The 22,175-nt window shown below is 39.8% G+C and overlaps 1 protein-coding gene across 3 annotated transcripts; it reads right to left on the bottom strand.

Moving 5' to 3' along the window:
* Positions 1-6: 6 nt before the first annotated feature.
* On the bottom strand, positions 7-21,567 carry LARP7 (La ribonucleoprotein 7, transcriptional regulator). 3 transcript variants are annotated; one of them, XM_057382282.1, is made up of 13 exons: positions 21,446-21,567; positions 18,101-18,309; positions 16,984-17,084; positions 16,791-16,874; positions 14,550-14,714; positions 13,979-14,087; positions 12,978-13,355; positions 12,276-12,411; positions 9,812-9,960; positions 8,855-8,973; positions 6,632-6,791; positions 4,567-4,658; positions 7-299 (listed from the first exon to the last, which is right to left on the bottom strand). In XM_057382282.1, exons 2-13 carry the CDS (start codon positions 18,306-18,308, stop codon positions 219-221), a joined length of 1,782 nt encoding a protein of 593 aa, XP_057238265.1. In that variant the 5' UTR covers position 18,309; positions 21,446-21,567; the 3' UTR covers positions 7-218. The 3 variants fall into 3 exon arrangements, with proteins under 3 accessions (XP_057238265.1, XP_057238264.1, XP_057238263.1); XM_057382281.1 differs by lacking the exon at positions 21,446-21,567 and adding an exon at positions 21,104-21,309 and having other exon boundaries at positions 12,978-13,352; XM_057382280.1 differs by lacking the exon at positions 21,446-21,567 and adding an exon at positions 21,104-21,306.
* Between the last annotated feature and the right edge of the window lie 608 nt (positions 21,568-22,175).

Below are 22,175 nucleotides of genomic sequence, written 5' to 3'. Positions count from 1 at the left end.
ACATGTTCCAAAAAGCTTTACCTAAGGGCTCAGAAGCAGTAAACATTCAGCCTATTAAAAATGGGATTTWGAACCAATCTTCACACTTGCAGTCTGCAGAGTTATGGATCCAAGGGCCCAGTTTTAGTTGCTGTAAGCATGGTGGTTGTGAGGGCTGCTTTTGGTTGTTTTTGTTTGGAATACCTACAGTTCACTTCCCTGCTCACCATCAACCCTGGTTAGTTGTCATCAGTGAATCGAATGTGTTTGCTCGACTGTTGAGTCTTCTCCAGTCGCATCCTTTCAGCTTTGGCAATCAGCTGCAAACACGAAAATTTAGGTGAAAAATTAGAGGAAAATTAGATAGTTAGGATTTGACCTTATAACCATGTGTATATTCCACCCCTCCTTCCTCCCAACATGGTGGAAGACAACAAAATTGCCATTTCAAAATTGTAAAATACAGCCTCCAACAGTAAAGAACTCTATCCTTTTATTGGATTCATTTTGTTATTGATGTAGGAAAAACAAGTTAGAGCRCCAAAAAAAAWACAAACCAAACTTTAYGACTATTGTGGAATTTTAAATAGGGAAAAACCCCACACACTGCACACCACAGAAGCACCACATGAACAAAACACAGAAGCACAAAAAACCCACACGCAGAGACGATAAATAAAACCCCCACAGAAACAAATATAAACACAAACCCACTGAAGACACACACCTAACCTCCAAGACACAAAAAAACCCCCAAAGCCAGGCAAAAACATTCACACTGAAACTACAAACTCAGTAAGAACACACACACAAACCACAAAACCCACAAATCAACATAAGAATCCACCCAAAATGGCACATGGAGAAACACCACAAACCAACACAACACCACAGCTAAAGACACATAAACCCCACACAGAATCCAAGACACGTAYAGAACTCACAACTTCCCCCCAAAAAGCCACCAACTTCCTCAAAAATATAAAATAACCCAAAACCAGTAAGAAACACCAAAACCAAAAATATGCAACTTGCAAAAAAAATACCTAAATGACAAAAAATTAGCAAAAATCTCTCAAGCCCCTTGAAACAGCCCCAAATYCAATACATGAATATACCTAAAGGCACATACAAAACCCCCAAATTCCATAAAAACCAACAGTCAAAAGCATGTACAGAGCTAACAAAACACACATACAGAAACCACAAACACAAGAAACCACACAAAAATGCACTTGGGCACCACACAAAAATAAATACAGGAACACCACCAAAAAATGCCCCAAAAGCAAGACCACCACCCCACATTAAAAAAAAAAAATCTGAATAAAACCCATCGCAATTTCTCTGCTGGGGACTGCTCAAGGATATTAGCTGGTGCTATGGGGAAGGGCTGCTTCCTCACCAGGCAGTCCAATGTGCCAGATTTAAACAATTTCACACAGAAATCAAATTATTTATTACTTCTGCATACAACTCAGTCCTGCACACAGCATGGAGGTGCAGGCTGTGGTGCTGCACTCACTGTGGCAGGTAGGATTTCAGCTTCCAGCAATAAAAATGACCTAAAGATGACTAACTTTTATTCTGTGACATCTAAAAAAATAAAAATTAAAATAGTTCAACCCTAACAGGAAGCACAATGGTTTACTCATTCAGCATATGGGATGGAGAATGACAAACACAGGTAGGGAAGCTCAGAGACAGCAGCCCATGAGTATTTCTATTCCAGTGCCTCAGAATGTGCAAGAGGCCTCMAGGATTCCCATTTCCAGCTCATCAAAGTAGTATCAGCACCTATGTGTAAGCACATCACTACTGAATCCTAACAGGGATCCAGCCCTTCCATAGCCAGGAGCCTCAGGCATCACCAGGACAGTGTGGGCWGTGCCCAGACATTCCCACTATTCTCCTTTTCCATATATCCTGCAAATTATTCCTCCCTTCACAAATACTCAATTCTCACTTCCTCACCAAATGCCTTTCACTTCTACCACTCCTCCCACCCTCTTAAACTTCCTCCTTCCCGTGTGCAAGGGCATCCAAGGTGCAAAGGAAGCTGAGCAGCACCTCCCCCCAGGAGCCAAGGATGCAAGTGGAAAGCTTGCAGGCACTCACGCCTTGGCTTTGGCAAGCCCAGACTCCACTCGGTCTGGAGTTGAAGGCTACAGACTGATGAATTGCTTTAGGTCTGAATAAAGTGGCACTGCCCTAAAAAGCAGTACTGGCTGGGAGGTTTTCCATCGGTATCAGTAAATCACGGAGGTGGTGTTATCAGGCAGTTAAACAGACAAAAGGGAAGATGGATTGGGAAGGGGGGGCAGAGGGGAGCAGAGAAGTGACAATGAACCAGGCCTGGGGCAAAGACACTGAACACCTTTTTTACTCCAAAACAAGGCCAGGCCTTTTCTGAGGAACCTTGGGATATCCCATCTCTTTTGCACATCTATTTTATTATAGGATCTGTGCCAGAGGAACATTAATCTCTATCACTTGCTTTGGTTTTGGGTACTGCACCAACCATCTGCTGAAGTGACCCTTAACTCTTATCCTGAGGAAAGCTAAGCAGACCTCTTCTCTTTAGAAAAGAGGAATTTCAAACTGCCTAAACTCAAAGCTGTGTGCTGCCTCGGATGGGATGCAGTCCATGCATTTCAATACTGATTGAAAGAAAATATAAGATGCCTGAATTCCAACATCCATTCCAAGCAGSTAACAGGCAAAAGCTCCACTTCAAAATCTTGTAAGGGATTTCAAAACCTTATTAACARGATAGACCTTGACAGGAAAGGTACACTAATGGCATATTTCACTGAAGATGTTTAATTATGAATTATTACATTGCTTTTTTCTACCTTAGTGACCTTCAAAAGAAATCACTTTGGAAGTACTAAGGAAAAAATTTCAAATAAGAAAATATTAATGAAAACTTTTTTTTAAAATTATCAGTCTCTATTTCAGGAATACAGCCTGTCAAAAAGAAAGGAAAGGGTTAAGATTTACTGACTGCAGCCAGGCATTCTTGTCTTGATGTTTTGCTTAACAGTGTTAGCATTTAAATAGAATTCCCRGGGCTTTGAAGTTCACACCTCCCGGTGTGGCAAGGTGATGGGCAGGGGGAAGGAGCAGGAGTTTGCATCCTTGTGCTGCCATTGTTAGGCAGAACTGAGACAGTTTGTATTTGCAAGCCTAGATGAGGTACATTACTGCCCAATTTACACCAGTTTGGTCAACAAATACCAGTCTTCAAAAGATGAACAAGGGAAACTTGAGAGCAAGGGCTCCTGCAGTCAAAATTCAAGTCAAAGGTCCCTGGCACCTTTGGTTTCAAAAAGTAAAAGTATATTAAAAAAACAAACCTGGCAGCACTCAGAAAAATGGTCTATAGCTGCAGTTTTCAAATTCCCTTTCTGTTTGTATTAAAGAATAATGGCYTGAGTCAATGGCATTTTTAGGCTTTTAAGAAAATTAAATTAGACCATTGGGCAAATTCTTTAGGCACAYCTTTGCTTGAAAAAACTGATTTGTCTTCGGGATCCCTGAAAGAACATTCACACAAACAGGGCAAGAGGTGCAAAATATGCCTTGTACAACATAAGGTTTTCACCTGTACCACTGCTGTTCCTTTAGGCCAAGGAAATATTTATTTTCCATCATATATGGGATAATATTTTTTTTCCTAGCATCCAGGAAACAAAGAGTCTCCAAAGTCATCAACAAATAATTAAGGTCAGATGATTCTGGAGTTTTGCAAGCTACAGCAGAAAAAATTCAGGCAAAAGCCAAGTCAGAATCCTTATCTGGAATGTGTGTGAAGCAAACCTGGCAATAAAACGTCTGTGAAATACTCTCTGGCTCCTCTCTGTCAGGTCAGGGATCTGACTGGCTTAATCAAGGAACCCTTCATGCCTGGAAGATCTGCTGGGGCTGGAGCAGAGGCTGCACACTGCAAGTTCATTGCAACACTCCTGCAGTGCTGCAGCCCCACAGGCACATGGAGAAGGCTGCAATTTCCCAGTTTGGATCTGGAAGCTGTACAGTTACAGCTCTGCATGCTTGCAGCAGCATCAGATTGGTCAGAGAACAGTCACACCAGTGCACAGGCTCCTGACCTCACTGGGAACACCCCAGCATTCACCAGAGCACAGAACTGTGCACGATTCAAATTGTGTTCATCATCACAAAAATAATTCATTCTCAAGAAAATGATTTTCTGGACTCTGCTAGAGATTTAAGGGTATAGCACTAGATTTGACTTCACTAGAGCACATCAAGACTACTTAACTTATTAAYGAGCTCATCCAGACAGGGTATGAAAAGCAATCCAGCTTACAAATTAAGTTCAGGCCTTTACTCATGGACTTAATTTTCTCCAGTTGTAGTTGTAAAGACAAGCCTTGCACTTGTCAACTGGACCAGGAAAACCCCACTCCCTGCTTTGTGGCTGTAAAACCCTGCTGCCAAGTCACTACTACGTGATTTAACAGAATTAAATACACAGTCAGAGAATCCAGAAACATAAAGCAATGCAGAAAGACTCATGTTTGCAACCATGGCTGTAGAAGAAAAACRTGATTTGCAGGTTACCTTCTCAGTACCCCGTTTCTTTTCCCGAGGYTGGTTCAGCTTAGCTTGTCTGTCCACTAAAATCTTCTGCCAGTAACGCTGTTCATTGTCACCTTGGGGAAAAATTGACATTGAGAAATGTCAATAAAAGTAGCCACGGGAAGTGGATGAAATCTGTTCTTAGATAAACACCTGTAGGGAAACCCAACAACTATTTCCCCAGCAGTCTTAAATTTCTTACCCACAAAAGTCATACAGAATTGAACTCGACATGTCATCAGCAAAAGGAGCCAAGTTWTAGCTGAAGTTTCACCCCAGCACAAGGAAGCCCCTTTAATTTACTGATCCACTCAACCTCTGGCTCCTTTTAAATAACTACTAAACAAGAGGGAAAAAAAAGTAATTACTATAAGAATAAATGAGACTATTTTGTTTCATGAAAATCATTGCCTGGGGGCTTCCATGAGCAGTCAGGAATATTTGAGCATGGGTAGCAAYACAAAAGCAAATAATTCTGCAGCTTTTCTCAGCAGCTGCTTTGCAGGCAAGCAGCAGTTTGCCACTGTTCCTTCTGATTTGTGATGGAATTATCACAATGGGAATTCTGTGACATCATTTTGCATGGTCTCAGGGCTCATCTTCAGCTACACTGAAGTTTCTGAATCATCTTGGAAAAGATTCCTGCAAAAGTTCACATCTAARCATGATCACAGACGCTTACCATCTTGCCAGATGCCAAGCTGAAGATACTTAAAGTCAAATCCTGAAGAGTAAAGTACTACTGGGAAATCTTTAGTMCCCACTGTAGGGAGCATTAAAGATTCTTTCCTTTTTATCTCTCACCTTCTGGCACCAAGAAAARACAAAAATCCTGACTGTGAGTTCCTGGAAAGATTTTCCATTCTCATTTCAATGAGCCAGTTAGAAAAAAAAAAATTCTTAAGACTATGAATGGAATGCTCCTACAATGTAGTACTTACTCCTAATCTCACACTACACTCTTATGTAAGGATACAAAACCAGAGAAAAGCAGATACAGAGCTGTAAAACAAAATTTGAGGTTATTTCTGAATCTCTGAAACACYGAGCACGCTGGAGACAAATCTATCTCCAAATGACATTAGCAGCACTCAGTGAGTCTCAACTTCAATTAACTTTGATATCATCATGAAGGTTAATGCTTCCATCAAAGCTTTTCCTTTTGCAATCCTTAACTGGCCTTTTGGGAACTCTACATCCCTGCACCACCAGATTTGGCCCCATATGAGGATTTGTGCAAGAGTAGGGAAAAATAAATACACAAATGAGGCAGTCTCATATTGTTCAACCAAGGGTTTTTTTGCACATTTAGATTTTTTGGTGCATCTCTCAAACATACAAGTTTTATGAATCCACCAAGTATGAAAGCTTCTCCTTTTTTCTATCCCTCAATTCCATAAGAGGCTTCTCTACACTTGGCAAACTAATCCAGTGTAATACAAGATAYGAATTTAGAATAACACAGAAATTTCAGAAAGAAATAACACACATTAAAACGAAATGCAAAAATAGAGCCCGCAAAAACTTTTGTGTAAATATGTTAAAAAAAAAAAAAAGGTTATTCTGGCCTAAATTATTCAACTTCCTGAAAAATCAAGATCAATTAGTAGGTAAGTGCTAAACCCACTTTAGGCATATCCATGCTGTYAGATCCTTGCAAAGTCACTTCACACATATGCTCAGTATTTTCAAGAAAGTCTTCCTTTAAAATCTTTTGCATTAGCAGAATGTTCTATTCATAAAGCTGAAATGTGAATTAAATTTTATAGTCCATTGCCACTGAAAGTGAAGCAAATCYCTCTAAAAAGAACAAAATTTGGTTTGTAATAGCAAGCAAAAAAATCATTATTTTGCTCTGAATGGTGGCATTAAACTTCTTTTAGTTTTGCCAATTGCACAGGACTTGGAAGATGAAAAGACTCACAGAAGAAAAACAAACTAATACTCCATCTCTTCCCCCAAGGTATTTAAATATATCCATAAATTCAACAAGAATGAGCCCCTTTAAGGCTTCTCCTGTACTTCCATAAAAAAAAAGAAGTCTTACCAGTGAGAACTTCAAATTTCCAGTTGTTTTTGATCTGTATCTCTTTGTGTGATCTCATAACAATCTGTGCATCCTCAGGAGTCTTAAAACGGACGTGGCATTCGGTGTCTCCCTCCAGCATGTCAACATAAGCCACCTCAGCCAGCACTGCCAGAGCATCCTGTCAAAGCATCAGACAACAAACACCATAAATCAGCCTTCAAAAAGACAATATAAAAAGAGGGACTTTTGACCATTCCATTTGGAGGTCATTAACATTTTCAAAAAGGTCGTGATGTAGGAGGCAGTAACTGAACTTTGTCATTTAATCGATCAATCTGTTGTCAAAGAGCTCTGAATTAACATATTTTCCTAAGAAGGTTATAACTGAATTCTGATTTATGAGCCTACAACATCTACCCATCTATCTCTCATCCTGCCCTCCATCAACAATTTAAAGCAGTCGTTCCTGGAAATGTTGTGGGGTTTTTTGCGTTAAGTATAATTTTACTACTSGAGCATCATCCATTTATTTCAACACTCTGATGCTTTTCAAAAGTAATAATTGTGTACCTTAACATTGATAAATCTCAGCCYATCAGAAAAATATCAGACTTGATTTACAGATTAATGTATAAAACCAAGATCATTCATGGCAGATTATTTGAGAAATGAGTAGTGGTAAAACAAGTCGATCTTTATGAAGTGACCTCTGCCTGGAAATTTGCACTGACAGTTGAAGGAAGAAGAGTCACAAATGCTCTTGCAGATGAAGTACTTGTCTTGTAATTCCTGCTGTTAGGGAAATTAAGTAGGACCACACATTCCTAGTCAATTTTGYTCACAGCAGGCAGCTCAAGTAAGATGCTTCTATTCAGGAATCACATACTGCTTTTAACCCTCCACTACCAAGGGCAGCCTTAAACAAAACAAAAATTAAGTGACAACACTGTTATCATCATCTSAGAGCCAACAAAAGCTACTCTTCAGCTTTATTCTGTTATCCCAGAGTCATGATTTCTGAAAAACTAAAACAAARCAAATACTTCCCTGGAGCTGGCAAAAATTAGTAGCTCTGACAAGCACCTTAAGAGCAAAACAGGAAAGCAGTGGAGTGTAAAATTAAAACATCAAAATAATATCTAAACTACAATGCAAAGACCTTTCCAGGTTCTGTGACACAYATAACTGTTTCCATAAAATGAGAAATGCAGATCAGTTGTGGAAGTTTGAGGGGAAAAAAGCCCCAGAAGCATTGCTTTGTGGCAGTTGGCTGCAGATGACAGTCCAGTAATCCAGTAACACCACAAGCCAGCTTTGGTTGCAATTCTGCCTTCCACAGAGTTATACAACTTGTATGGCCAGAAAAACAAAACCATTTTAAAAAACTTAAAAAAACGAAATAAGTACGTTTTCTGTTATTTAAGTAGTAAGCTTTCCTTTTATTCACAATATATTAAGGTGTGACACAAACTAAACACAGTGAGTTGTATCCTGCAGTCAAAGAGAGCCTCAGAGGTTACAGGGACAACTTGTGCCACATTCTCTGTGTCTCCAGCATTCAGACAGCTTAAAACTGGTATTTTCCTTAAAAAGAAATATTCTACTCAATGTGTGTAGTTGTGTTGTGTCATCACACAAAACTGAAGGTATACAATTCGACAAAAATGAGCACTTCTATTTGGTAAAAAGTGACTGAATCAACAAGTTCCACTGCTGTCACTCTCCCTCAAATGGAGCTTTTGTCATTGTAAAATTCTTACTGAAAGAAAGAAAATTGGTTTCTCATGCAGAGGGCGTTTTTCTGCCTCCAGATTGCTGTTAATGATACAAACACCATAAACTTTAAAAAGACCCCATATATACACTTTTATAGCTCTCTTGTCAGGATGACTGGCACAGTGACAGATACAGAGCACTGCAGCAGACTCCAGCTCCTTTTTTTAAACTGGAAAGCAGTAGAACATTCCTTCTTTCCCTCCATATTTTCATTAYCAACTTGACATTGCTCAAAGCACACTAAAGGTGTGGTTTCACTTTGAAACATCCTCCTTTGCCTATTTTGCCATTGAAAAATCTGCCATTAACATATACTAAAAAAGAATCTCTACACAGCTACTGGCCCAACAGTTAAAAAAAAAAAAAATCAGCAAGACTGGGTGAAATGGTGCTCCATATTCAAACATTTGGGGGGCAGGGTAAGAGGAAAGGCTAACAGCTACCCTGAGGTTACAAAGGCATTACCTTGATCTGCTTCCTGCCCGGCAGGGGCTCGGTGCTAATGATCTTCACAATTACTCCGCTGACGAACTGAGGCCCCATTGTGTTGGCCTTGGCGGGAGGGGCACAATCTTCACTGGTGGCTGGTCAAGTTAAAAACCGGGGAGGGGGGATGGGGGTGGAATAGAAACAAATTTTTACACTTATTAGGTTGAAAAAAATTAAGAAATTATGAAAGTAACATAATGTTAACAAGCATCTGATACTGTTACTAAAGATCGAGTCTTTTAAAATCACAGATAAAGATTATCCATAGGTCGAATTTAATTTAAAAAAAAACCTTCAAGAAAACGTCTTAGAGAATTTTTTACAGTCCACAGCCTCTTCCTATAAGAATATTTTGTATTGTACTGATTATAGTGTATAGTAACCCCTCAGTTCCACCATAACTAAAAACATGCAAAAGGCCATTGGAACATCAGTGCTGAAGTTAGTGAAGAAAAGCACAGAGCATTCAGAGCAAAAAAAAAAGAAATACAACTTTGAGACCATAATTACAAAGCTCCTCTTATCCATAGAGATAATAAAGCCCAATTTAAAACTGTTCTTTTAAATACCTTTGGAACAGTTAAACCCAAGCAGGTCAGGCCCGAGCTGTAGCACAAAAAAAGCTGATGTTTGATTTACCTGTCTGAGGCTTTATAATTACAATTACCTAAAAAGATCTGTAAGCCTAAGAAGTGCTACTGAAATATGCTGAAATAATTTGTTTAGTCTTTATTAATAAAACTTTCTATATATAAATCCCAAATTTATTCAAATACAGGGAGGGGTTTGCTTTTACTATCTGACATTTYGAGAAAACCCCAGTATTTTACAAAATAAAGTCTCGTAGCAGTGTTTCTGCAAATTTAGGGTCTTGCACCACTTCTGCTTGCATACTAGAAACATGAAGTAAAACAAAACAAAAGCCCGGATTACTTTTGTCATTTTCAGATTTCTGCACACCAGATTCTGTTTCCATCTCTCCCACGGGCTCGGGTTTAATTTGAGACATCGTTTTTTTCAAGGAGGCCATACTGGCTTTCTGCAGGGCCAAATATTCTTGCTTCAAATCCATCCATTCGGTCCTAAAAGCAGCAACACAGGCACAGCACATCASTTGTAAACAAGAAACTAATGTTGAGAAACTCAACGACAATTKAACAGCTTTAGCTGGACTTGGTGAACAGTGCCAACCATTCTGCCACTGAAGATTTTCCTGTACTTTACAAATCAAATGGTCCCCAACTTAATTTCCCATGACTTCAGATTTTAATAATTCAAGAGAGTTGCAACAGTATCAAACTATGATTCCAACAGAGTGATTTGCAAATTTGCTTTAAACATTCAGACAGTATAGAGAACAGTTTGGTAAACTGTGTTTTCCACTGGAACTAGGCAGAGCACAGGCACTAAATTCAGAGTTAATTCAGAGACAGTGAACTCTCAATTCACTGAATTAGTTCAGTGAACCAGCTCCTGTGTCACTATATTAAGAATCAGTCATTCATTTTCTAGAAAAAAATCATTGATGGAAAATCAACAACTGGTTAAACTCACCAAAAACCTACTGAGATAAGGACATTCCTCACTATTTAAATGCATTTCGGTTAAAAAATACCCCCCCATGGAAGCAATTTATATATTTACATACATTTAACATGGAGATGTTTCTGCAAACAGCCAGAGCTTTGCTCCACAGCAACACAATGCCCGCAGTGCCACTGTGAGAACGACTCATTGTTACCCTAATCTGTGCTATCAAACAAGCTGATAGAGGATTTTTAAAGAGGAGGATATCTTGTGGTAATGGTTTTAGCTGTTAACAGTGACAACTGTATACTTCAAAAAAGCATCCAGACTCACCCAGGATCATACATTCTCAACAGAGCAARGGCATTAAAATAACAAAAGACCCACGTAATGATTCTTGGGAGATAAAAAGGCAACACCATCCCATAGCTAAGTTTGGTATAAATACAAGCCCAAGGAGGTACTTGGTAACTCAAAGGAAGAGGAGACCATGGAGAATGAGTCAGGCAAGTACTTGCGATGCTTATACACTCCTTAAAGTTCTTTTTACCCTTTTGCTACAGTTGAATAATATTAAACTAAATTTCTGTTTGTTGCAGTTTGCTCAGCATGCCGGTGGCAGGAGACAAGCACCGTCGATAACCAGCTTTATTTTTTTTTTGCGTGGACCCCTTTTACTTTAACATGGAGGTGCTTTCTGTAATATAGAAAAAGTAAGTGCTTCCATGTTTTAGTAGAGGTGAATCCTGATCGCAATCCTGAAACGCCAGCCAGGATTATATTTTTTTTTTGGCCTGCACGTTTTGAGATCCGGGAAAAAAGTTTTGGTGCGAACAGATCTTCTCCAAGTGCTACATAAGTGGTTTAAATCAATTTAAAGCGATTTTTAATTTTAAAGGACTCCCCTTTGCTTTAACATGGAGGTACCTGCTGCCTAAAAAAGTAAGTGCTTCCATGTTTCAGTGGCGGTGGATCCTAATCTTCAAATGCTTCTAAAAAAATGAACATGCATGTTTTCTTATACTGTATTTTTAAAAGTTATCCGTAGTTTCTGACCAAAGGACCCCCACAACTTAAATGTGGATGTACTTGCTTTGCTCCACAATAGTAAGTGCTTCCATGTTTTAGTGGTGGTGAATCCTCTTCACATCAACAATTCCCTCTGGAAATGTATCATGTCATCAAATGTTTCTATATAAACTACAATTTTGCAGCAAAAAACGGCGAGGACCCCCTCTACTTTAACATGGAGGTACTTGCTGGATGCCTAAAAAGTAAGTGCTTCCATGTTTTAGTTGCGGTGACTCCTAAAAGCCCAACACTTTTAGATTATTAATATTTTTAAGAATTAAACTCTGATATTTGAATCTTTTTGCTACAGGCTAATACTGTTGCTAATATGCAACTCTGTTGTATGAACATTGGAATTGCACTTTAGCAATGGTGATGGACTGTCAGACATACCAAGACTTAAAAAATAAACAATTCCTAAGGTTTGAAATACTTTAACTAAAAGTAAAGCAAATTTTTGAAGCAATAAATGTCAAGCATTCAAATCACGACTCAAATCTTTCTTACAACTGACACACTCCATACTGCAGAAAAAACAGCTTTAAAACATTTAAACAAAAATGTGGTGCCACAAAGAAAACACAATTCACAAGACCCCCCCTAAGGTAAAATTGAATTGTACTAAACCATAAAATCAGACAACCCAACACAAACCTAAATTAATAAAAAAGGCTTTTACATAATTACTGAAAGTGTGACAAATGGAAAAATTGAGGTTTTTGTTAGTTTTATCATGTACTGTTAATAAAAAAAAAACCCTCATTGTTGTCATGAGAAATGGTAATGTTACATCACCTACTTGGAGAGTACTCTGAGTGGAATCACCTCTTCACCCATTTTGTGTCGTTCTTTGTGTTTTTTCTTGTGTTTCCTTTTAGATTTGGAAAGGGATGTGTCTTTTTTGTCTTTATCTTCCTCTGCAGAAACTTCAACATCTAACAGTCCAAATAAAAACATGTTTAATTCTGTCCCAATGAAGGCTTTTTTCAATAAAATCACATTCAGTATCTATTGGTTCTTTGTATTAATTACTTCTAGTCCAGCTCATCAACTACCAAAGTTTACTCTCCTTATCACACTGAAATTAATTTCAATGCAGCTCTTCTTATCTCATGGGACAAATTGGGATCTTTACTTTTCCCTTTTGTATTTTAATTATTTATCTAGATTCCTGTTGTCTCCATTTGCTCAAGCTCTCTGTTTAACCCATACTTTACCTCACTCAAGTTTTACTGAAATGAAAACCTTTGATCTATTTTTACTTCTGATTAGATTTACCTGCATTGGTGTTGCAACTTCTTCATTATTSTGCATGTAGCTCCTCTTCTTGGAATGACTCCTCACCAGGTTTAAATTTAACTACTGGGAACACTTAATATGCCTGGAGCTGACCTAATTCCACCACTATACCCAGCCTAACTCATCATCCCTAAATGATATCTGCTATTCCACTTCATTTATGCAAGAAAATCCACGGTAATAAAAAGGCCAGACTTTTTACCATTGGAATCTTTTGGAGCTTCTTCGGTTGTTTCTTCTTTGAGTGTTTCAACTTCATCTTTTTCAGCAGTTTTCTTGACTTTTGGAGCTGATGCTTCACCATCTCCTGAGCTGGCTCGTTTTCTYTTTCCTGGCCTGCTTTCCCAGGTTACCTCTGAGCTTTCTGCTCTGTCCCATTTCCTTTTCTCCCTTTTTGAGGGCTGCTTGGGAGTCTCAGTTCCCTCCATCTCAGAACACTCTGATGGAGTCCTTTGTCTTTTAGACTTGGGTACTGGCTCTGTTGTAGTGTTTGTGCTTGATTCCTTTGGCTCTGCAGCTGCCTGTGCATTGCTGTCTTTCTTGATTTTGGATTTCTTTTTTTTCTTCTTTTTCTTCTCTTCTGGATAAAAAMCACAATATTAAAAATTGCCCATGATTAACCACTAGATTAGATTAACCTAAACAATCATGACAGCACACACCACGATAAAACTGGGTTGTTAAATGAGAAGGTTGTCTCTGGCATTTCTATGGGAGAGATTCAACACTGACAAATAGTTTTCCCTGAGTTTTTTACAAAGTGAAAAAAAAAGTGGGTGGAAAGCAGGGTTTGAAAATCATGGATTTGATTTCAGTTTTTTGTTTCCACTAATAGTTACTGGTATAACAAAGAACTGATCACAATTTTGAGGAATATTAACATGATTTATCACTAAGCTTAAAAGACTGGAAGATGTCTGAACTCTGGCAAATTGTATTACACCATCAGAAATGAGGGAAAATGTTTCAATGATGAAGTTGAATCATAGTCCTGTGATACTTGCTCATAAACTACAGTAGATTTTACATAATTTAAGCCTATACTGGCCAAACACACCGACATATTATTTTTATAAGAAGTTTTTAAGAAACATGAAATGAAACTGCAGTAACACAGCAGCTGARAAGTCTCTCTTCAGAAGCTGAGGCACAAAACTGATCCAAATAACAATACTTTGATCCCAATAACTTAGTAATACATACCTACTACAGTGTTATCACTTGAATTCAGTGTAGGAACTGGTTTATTCTTCACTGTTTTGGGGAAAATCCCMGGTTTCCGTGGTGCTTCTTCTGGTGGATTATTCAAAAACTTAAACAAGGAAAATGAAAACCACATACCATTACTAAAAATACTTTCTTTAAAGATGTTGCATTCCAGTTAATACTAACAGTCCTCATCATATTTCAATACRTAAATACTTCCAAATCACATTTAAATACAAAAAAATTATGTATGACCACAATTTAATGATCATTTCACTGTTACACAGACATCTCTTTCACAAAGAGTGACCAACCAAAAAAAAAACCATTATATTTCTACTAAATCTTCATGTTCCTATTAATAGAATTAAATACTTAAAGAATTGTGGAACTGATKGTAGGTCTGGGAGTAGGAAAGAGTAACATAACTCCTGTTAARTGAAGCTTTTTAATGATGGTATTTTAGGAATTTCTGTAAGATTCAGTAGGTGACCTAGTAAAGAGCACACCATTTATATCACAATGTGACACCAGGAACAATGTCAGCAGCAGGAGCACCAGCACTCACCTCAATGGCTTTCTCTGCTTGTTCTTTAGTTTCAAATTCAACAAAAGCAAAGCCCTTTGGATCACCAGTACTTCTATACCGGGGGATACTGATGTAAACTACATTGCCACACTTCCCAAACACCCGCTCRATCCAACTGTGATTGACATTTTTGGGAAGCAGCTCCTAAAGGATAAAAAAAAATAAATAGAAGTTTGATGTCCAAATGTTGAGAGTCTTAGTATCCAGGTAGTAAACAGTGACTCGAGAACAGATCTCTAATCATTCATGTACCTACAACAAATACATTATATATTTAATTTAGATGCTTATTTCCTGTGACACCAAAACCTGCAGCTGCATCTTTGCAAGACAAAGTATCTTGGTAAATTTAAAGCCTTGGAGCAAATACAACACTGACCTGTCCCAAACCACCCTCTGCAAAGCACAAGGAATTCTTTTTAATTGGTGGTAATGCAGGTATCACAAAGATTTCTTACAGGCCAGTAAAGAAATAAAAACTTACACCAGTAGTCAATATTTTCAAGTTGAATAGTTAWCACTGAGAGCTCAATTCATCAGACGAGCAGAAACTTTTACACAGCTTCTTGGACAACAAAACTGTTTAATTTTTACTTCTGTAAAGTCCTCAATGCAGCAACAGATTTTAGCAGCTTATGGACATCGTATCTGAGTTGTTTTCCACTCCCCAGTCAAAAACAAATCGTGTCACACCAATTTCTAACRTGACCAAACTGAARCATTTGAAAATYCCACTCTCAAATTCATGCCYAAACAACAGCAGTGTTSYATTTTTTGCACTGTTAGTTACTGGACTATAAGGTTTTCCATGTAGCGGAATATTTATCAGTTCAGAATCCCTTTTTACATGAACTTTGCCATGGTTTGGCATTAAGCTGAAAAGCCAGTTACTTCAAGTTTTAAAAATTTAATGGGCTAAGTGCAAAAATAATAGTGTAATAGYGAAGTCTGTGTTAAACCATATAAAAAAAGTCACATTGTTCTAGAGAAATTTAACTTACCAAGCTTGGACTACTTCTACTGTCCCCATTGCCATATACCAGCTATTTACAAAACATTTAGCCAAATGCTTCAGCTCTGTATAGACACTGTAGCTCACAACAGTAGAATATTTTATCCAAAAATGACACAAAGTATTTCAGAGTTCTAAGCAGCCCCTGTAATCATCCTAGCAAAATACTATGTCTGGCACATTGCATTAAAAAAACAAAACCCAACCACCTTTTCCGGGTTTTTGTTAAGGAAGGAATTGTCAGAGCAATTCAGTTTCTGCTTATCTGGGTGGGCTGGCATTTCGGCCATGATTAGGGTGTATCTTTATCACAGAAAATTCAGCACTGTCTGGAAAATCTGGAAAATACTAATTCAGCTGCTAATAACCACAGATACATAGCAAAACTTATACTAGTCATAAAAAGCTATCTTTAGACACAAAGCAAATTCCACACTGGCTTGAAATCTAATTTAAAAAAAATTGTCCAAGGTTTACACAACAGCTCAACCATCAGATTTCTTTCCAAGTTACCACTTAAGTGGCTCCACAACATAACAGCTTTTTCACTCTGACACAGCTGAAATACCATGGTGAGATGCAGACTTAACCCATCAGCATAAGCTATTTTCATTTAAATTAAGGAACCATTCCAGTATCAAGGTAGCCACAGGACAGTGTGTTACTAGGAGGGTTGTTAAAATTTTTCAGCTCTGTTCTGCCTTTAAAAGAAAGGTGTTTGTGTGTACAAAACCAGAGGCACTTGCAGTAACAGATCTTATAGACAAATAATGCTGCCTAAAGTATCCTGATAAACTGGGGATCTTGATAAACTTGGTAAACAGCTAGATCCTGCTTGATGAAACTAATTAAGTTGTTATTAGAAAGCTTTAACTACATTAATGTAATTAGTAAATATTTCTTAGTACCACCGGGGCTTCTCTAATGGCATTAAAAAAACCCAGTGAACACAGCAATGGCTCAATGAAATTGCACCTTTTCAGCGCGGGAAGCAGCATTTAAAAGGATTTAAGCTGGCACAAAAAATCCGTGCACCAAACTAAGCCCTTTCTTGCCACAATGACTCTCAGCTCTTGCTCACCTGCTTTTTCTTAATTAATTTCTTTTCCCTCTGCTGCACAATCAGCAGCAGCCAAAATTCCTGATGCCCAAATGGAGTTTCCATAGTTAGGAACAACAGGCAGGGACACACACAAGTCCAGCCTTACCACATAGACAGTCCGACTGTCCACGTCCTTCGGGCGCTCACCCAGAGGCTGCCGTCTCCTGATCCTGGTTCCTTCCAAGTCCARCTWAAAGTAAGGAGAAATGRGAATTTTCCATGAGATTATTGCCTACTTCAGCATCTCTACTACTACTTTTCCAGAAGTAGAAAACACAGAAGGGTGAGATGTTAAATACCTCTACAACAGATGAACTTTTAACTGCTCGAGCRATCAGCTTCCCATCAGTAGTCAATTTTTTCATTTTGTTGAAAGAAACAAGAAGTGATATATCAACATCTAGAGGAAAAAAAAGAAATGTAAATTATGAAATCAGGGTGATGTGTTCTACTTCACTAGACTACAATCTGCAAGTTCTAAGTGCAGTATTTAACCAAGGCTTCACAGAAAATTTTTATCATCAACACTGAAGTTTCAAGTACACCTATATTTAATTTTCTTTTGTGCTAACCTTTATCAAAGGAATTTTGKTCTTTTACCTCTCCACTGATAACTGTTGTCTTTGAAAAGAAAGGAAGAAAAYCCCCCTTTCTGATGTAGTTTTACAGCACAAAACCAATTTGCATTGAAAACATGCCTCTTCTTCAAGTACTCAATTGAGTACTTAACCCAGGGCTGCCAACACAAAGAGCCCCTGCTTGCACTTCAGTTGCAACCAGTGATGCTGCTAAAACCTTGACAGAGAATTATGTAGCACTAGTCTTAATAAACATTTAGACATTTCTAATGTCTACATGTCTAGAAAAATGTTTCACATCTCCAGAAAATGTAGGATAAATTTTACTTATTAAGTTATTAATAACTTAAGGGGGTCCTCACAAAGTCCAAACAACCACAGTAAAAACTGTCTGAAAAGACTCAAAGTAACCCTACACACAAATATTACATTTCTAATCAAACTCATAGAGAAAAAAATCTAATCAACAAATTAGAGTGATATTTTAATTTCTGTATTTATTTACACTGCAAAACAAATACAGTACATCTGAGGGCAAAATTACTTTTGTTCGCTTGTTCTTAAAATTACACAAAGATAGAAAATCAGGGCTACCAAAACATCACTTCTGCTTTGGCAGATGTCTTTAACTTAGGCCTGATATGACGAGAAAAGAGAAAATAAAATTTTGAAAATCTAGTACTAGTTCTGCCTCCTGAGCTGCTGCTGATGATTTGCAGTATGGAGCAGGTGCCTTTTACCTGACCTTTACCACACACCTCAGAATAACCTGTCACTGTTACCAGCAATACAGCAAAGCACAAAGTGAAACAATCTTATTTGCTGAAAATAAACTTACACCCATCTCTGGACTTCTCGATTTGTTCTCGAAGAAATCTGTCTTTGTGGAGGTTAACATCACCAAACCAGAAATCCACTTGCTTGGCTATATCTGCCAGCACCTGTTTAACTCTTGACCTCTTCTTCTTCTCTCTTTCCTTTTTCTGCTCAGTGGTTTCTTCTTCCATGGCTTTGTCTCTCTCCGTTTCACTCTCCATTCCTGTCATTCTGTCAAACAAGAGGTAAACATCATCTTAGAAAAACAAAAGTCTTATTTCACTGAATAAATATTCTTGTTTAATCTTCTGGCCTCTTAACAGAAAAGCAAGTTACTCGCTAAAAGGAGTCTATAACAACTAAAGCTGAAAACTAGATGATTTTCCTCCTCATAAACACCTTTTTCTAAGAACTGAAAGAGATAAATAATTATTCCTCCACTCCCACTAATTCCCAGTACAAACCATGAAAAAGATCACACACAAAACACTGCACTGCACGCTTCAAAAACCAATCTTGCATTAATTAACCTTGAACRTGGCATATCTGGTAATAGCAAGGTTTAAAAAAATTGTCTTTATTATGTCAAAAATGCAAACCACTCAATCCATCAGCTGCCAAGGCCCTGCCCAAGAGCAGTAATTCAATAAAGTGTCTCTGATTCTAATGGCAAACCAAGGCCTGTCAGAACTCCAGAATCACATCCCTGAAAATAAACACTAACTAGAAGCAAGTGAYGTAATATACAGATTTATCTTGAAAAATATAAAGTCTTTTTAATGCATCAATTCATCTCTTTTGTTCACATTTCAATTCGCTGCAGTTGAAAACTGCCAGTCACCACTTCAGTACCTCATTTCACACAAGCAAAACAAAGCACTGCTGCCAGAGGCAGACGGCTTTTGGAAAATTAAATTAACACAAAAATTAAAGTAATTAATGTTGCAATCACCATATGAAWGACTTCTCAGCTCTCTGCCAAGGCAGTAGAGAGGGAAACGTGAACACAGCCATCAGAGAGGAAGCCCACCTCGACACCAGGATGGCAAAATGGAAATGGTCCCCAAATTATTGTGCAAATCAGGCTTCCTCAGCCGGAGATCAGTTTCTCCTCTGCACTGTGAGCTGATGACTCAAGACAGTGAAAGGTCAGCAACTACCTTGGAAAGATAAGCCAGGTAAAACTGCTCAGCAAGTTCAAGCTCCACTCCAGCAAATTATATCAACTATATATCAATTATATCAACTATATCCAGTATATAATATCAACTATTACTATGTACACAAAGATCCAATTAATTAATGTAGCAATCTCCATATGCCAAGGCATAAGGCAGTCTGTAGTTTTCACATGTCAACTCACTGCCAGCACTGATACACAATTAAAATCAGAACAAAGCAAAAGCAGGGTCAAAACTTCACRGTGATAAAGCAAAAAATCTCCTCAAAAGGAGTAAAATTGCAGTGCCTCTATGTGCCAAAGTGAAACCAGTARAAGGAGGGACAATTAAAGGGGAAAGGAACTTTAGGAAAGCAAAGATAACACAAATCAAAATAACATAGCTCCATACCCATCTACAGAAACTCATCTAGGCTCAAAAAAATTAAAGTTGTCAGTGCTAACCCCTATCCAACCCCAATTTCTATTACTGTAAACATCTAGAAAACATAATAAAACTCAACTGTAATACAAGGTCTGGAAGAAACAGRGTGCAGACATAAAATATACTTTATTCTTTCAAGCATTAATGCAAATGTTTGTTTGATTTGGGCATTTAAAAAAAGGTAAATGGGGCAATAGGGGATGAGGGAGAAAAAAATAAGAATTGAAAATACTTCATTTACTATGAAAATGTTTTTGTATRGTCAGTGGCAGCCCTAGGTGTGTACTGTGGAATAAATGCAAGTACTCTGCAAACCTGAAAGTACTTAAAAAGTCACATCCTGTAACAMTTTTACACCAATACAGATACAGGCAGAGCTGCAGAAGTGAGGTTCCTGCCCTGCCCTGAAACTTCTCTCTATGCAAAGCGAGGTAAGAAAGGACAGSAGTTAATACATGGAGGCCTGCAAAAATATCTTAACCTAAAAACAAAGAACCTTCTGTTTTCCCCATGCATTTTAAGCAATGAAACCACTRTTATTTTAAACGCAGTTTTAAGGCATTTAATACATTTCATGAAACTAGTGTGCCCACAGACAGAAAAAACTTTGCTTCCACTTGACAGCGCTGACTGTTAAGACCATTCCCACACATAGGGAGATCCCTGTGTGTCAGCTGTGCCCTGGTTACCCGTCCCTCTGTCATCTCAGGAGGTGCRAAGTGGATTAATTTGTGTTCAGGACTGGCAATGGGATTTAGTGCCATGSTCTGGTTGACAAGTGGGGAAAGGTCAAAGGTTGACTCGATGTCAGAGGTCTTTTCTGACATAAGTGAATATGTGGTTATGATTTAAATATAAGCTGGCACCAGCATACGATTATGTGGATTCACCTGTATGACACCAAAAGGGCAGCCCAGCTCCTTCACCTCGCAGTATCTCRCCCTCAAGTCATACAGCTGAGTTTTGTGACCTGAGAACTAATTTCTGTTTCTCCCCTATTGGGGAAAACCAGGCGATTAAGGAACTGAACAAGCATCAGAGCCACTGAAGGGAAGCAGCAGGAATAAATACTTGGAAGCAGAGTGGAAGTGATTACAAAAGCCAACCTCTCTGCTGCACTAGATCAAAACCACTGAAAAACTTTAAAAGAGAACCTCACCTTCTTTATCCTTTAGAAYAGGGGTAGACAAACAATGTGAAATAGATTTTTCTAGCCCTGACTTATCCTGAGAAGCCTGACCACCACACATCAACCACTAAACAGGTACTGACACCGCAGGTGCTGCTGCTCTAGCGATTCACAGATCCTACAGTGAAAACACTTAAAAAATAATGACAGACTAGCCCCAGGTGCCCCCTCAGCACGGGTCCCTCAGCCCCAACACGAAGCGTCAAGGCATGACCCCAGGCAGAAGAGTCACCYGTGCATCACTCGAGGGCAAAGCCACCTCAGCGCCCCGAGGCGGTGACGAGCCCTCAGGAAGGCTCCACACGCGCCGGGAGCAGCGGGCACSGGGCGAGGAGGATGCCCGAGGCGGACAGAGAGCGGGTCAGGGTTAGTGTGATGCCGGTGCGGATCGCTGACCTGAGGACACCGACGGGACCCTCCCGCCCCCGGCCGTGAGGGGAGCGCGCGAGGAGGGGGCGGCGGGGGGAGCTGCGCGCGCGGGCGGCGGGAAAGCCGCTGAGGGGGGAACGACAGCGCCCCCTGTCTGCGCCCCCGCCGCAACCGCCGAACCCGCAGCTCCTCCCCGGCCACTGACCTGCCGCCGCCGCCGCGGCGACACCGGCTCGGCTCGGCTCGGCTCCGCCCGGCCCGTCCGCGGCTCCGGCTCCGCCACCGTCCTCCTCAGTCCCGACGCGACACCCTGCGCGCTCCCCCTCTCCTCAGGTAAAAAAAAAAAAGCCCGGCGGCGGCGCCCGCGCGTGCGCGGCGGCGGCGGGGGCGCGCCCGGCTCTTGGCGCACGTGACTTCCTCCTGGCGGGGCGGCGCGGCGTCATGACGTCAGGCGCGGCGCCGCGGCGGGAAGTTCGGAAAGGCGGCGGCTGTCACCGGGATCTCCATCCCGACCCCGAGCCTGACTCTGATCCTGATCCCGGTGCTGGAGGTATTGGGTAGGATCGGGGTGTCCTCCCGTCCCCTGGGAGTGCTGGGAGCTGCGGTGGCGGTCCCTCGGGACATTCCCCTGTGAGGYGGCTCTGGCGCTGACGGCAATGCCGGGGGATGAAGGGTTGGGAAGGGGCTSTGTGGAGGCGGCGGCTTTGACAGCGGCGGCTCCGTGTGTTCGGCGCGTCCCGGTGCCCCGGCGTTCCCTCGGGAGTCATCCCAAGGGTTCCCATTGATCCAGCTGCTGGAATGGCTTCAGGAATAACGCTGTCCCAAAAGGGCTGTTCGTTTCCAAGGATTTGCACCTTATGAAGCACCCGAGGAGGTTGCAACCATAAGAAACAGCGCGATTCTTCCTCCCTTTTCTTTATGTAAACCGTTTCTCA

This window comes from Malurus melanocephalus, unplaced genomic scaffold (assembly GCF_030028575.1).
Source record: "Malurus melanocephalus ecotype Western Australia unplaced genomic scaffold, MMel_1.1 scaffold_561, whole genome shotgun sequence".
NCBI lineage: Eukaryota > Metazoa > Chordata > Aves > Passeriformes > Maluridae > Malurus > Malurus melanocephalus.
The sequence above is the reverse complement of the archived record's forward strand: the minus strand, read 5'-3'. Positions and strand labels throughout refer to the sequence as shown.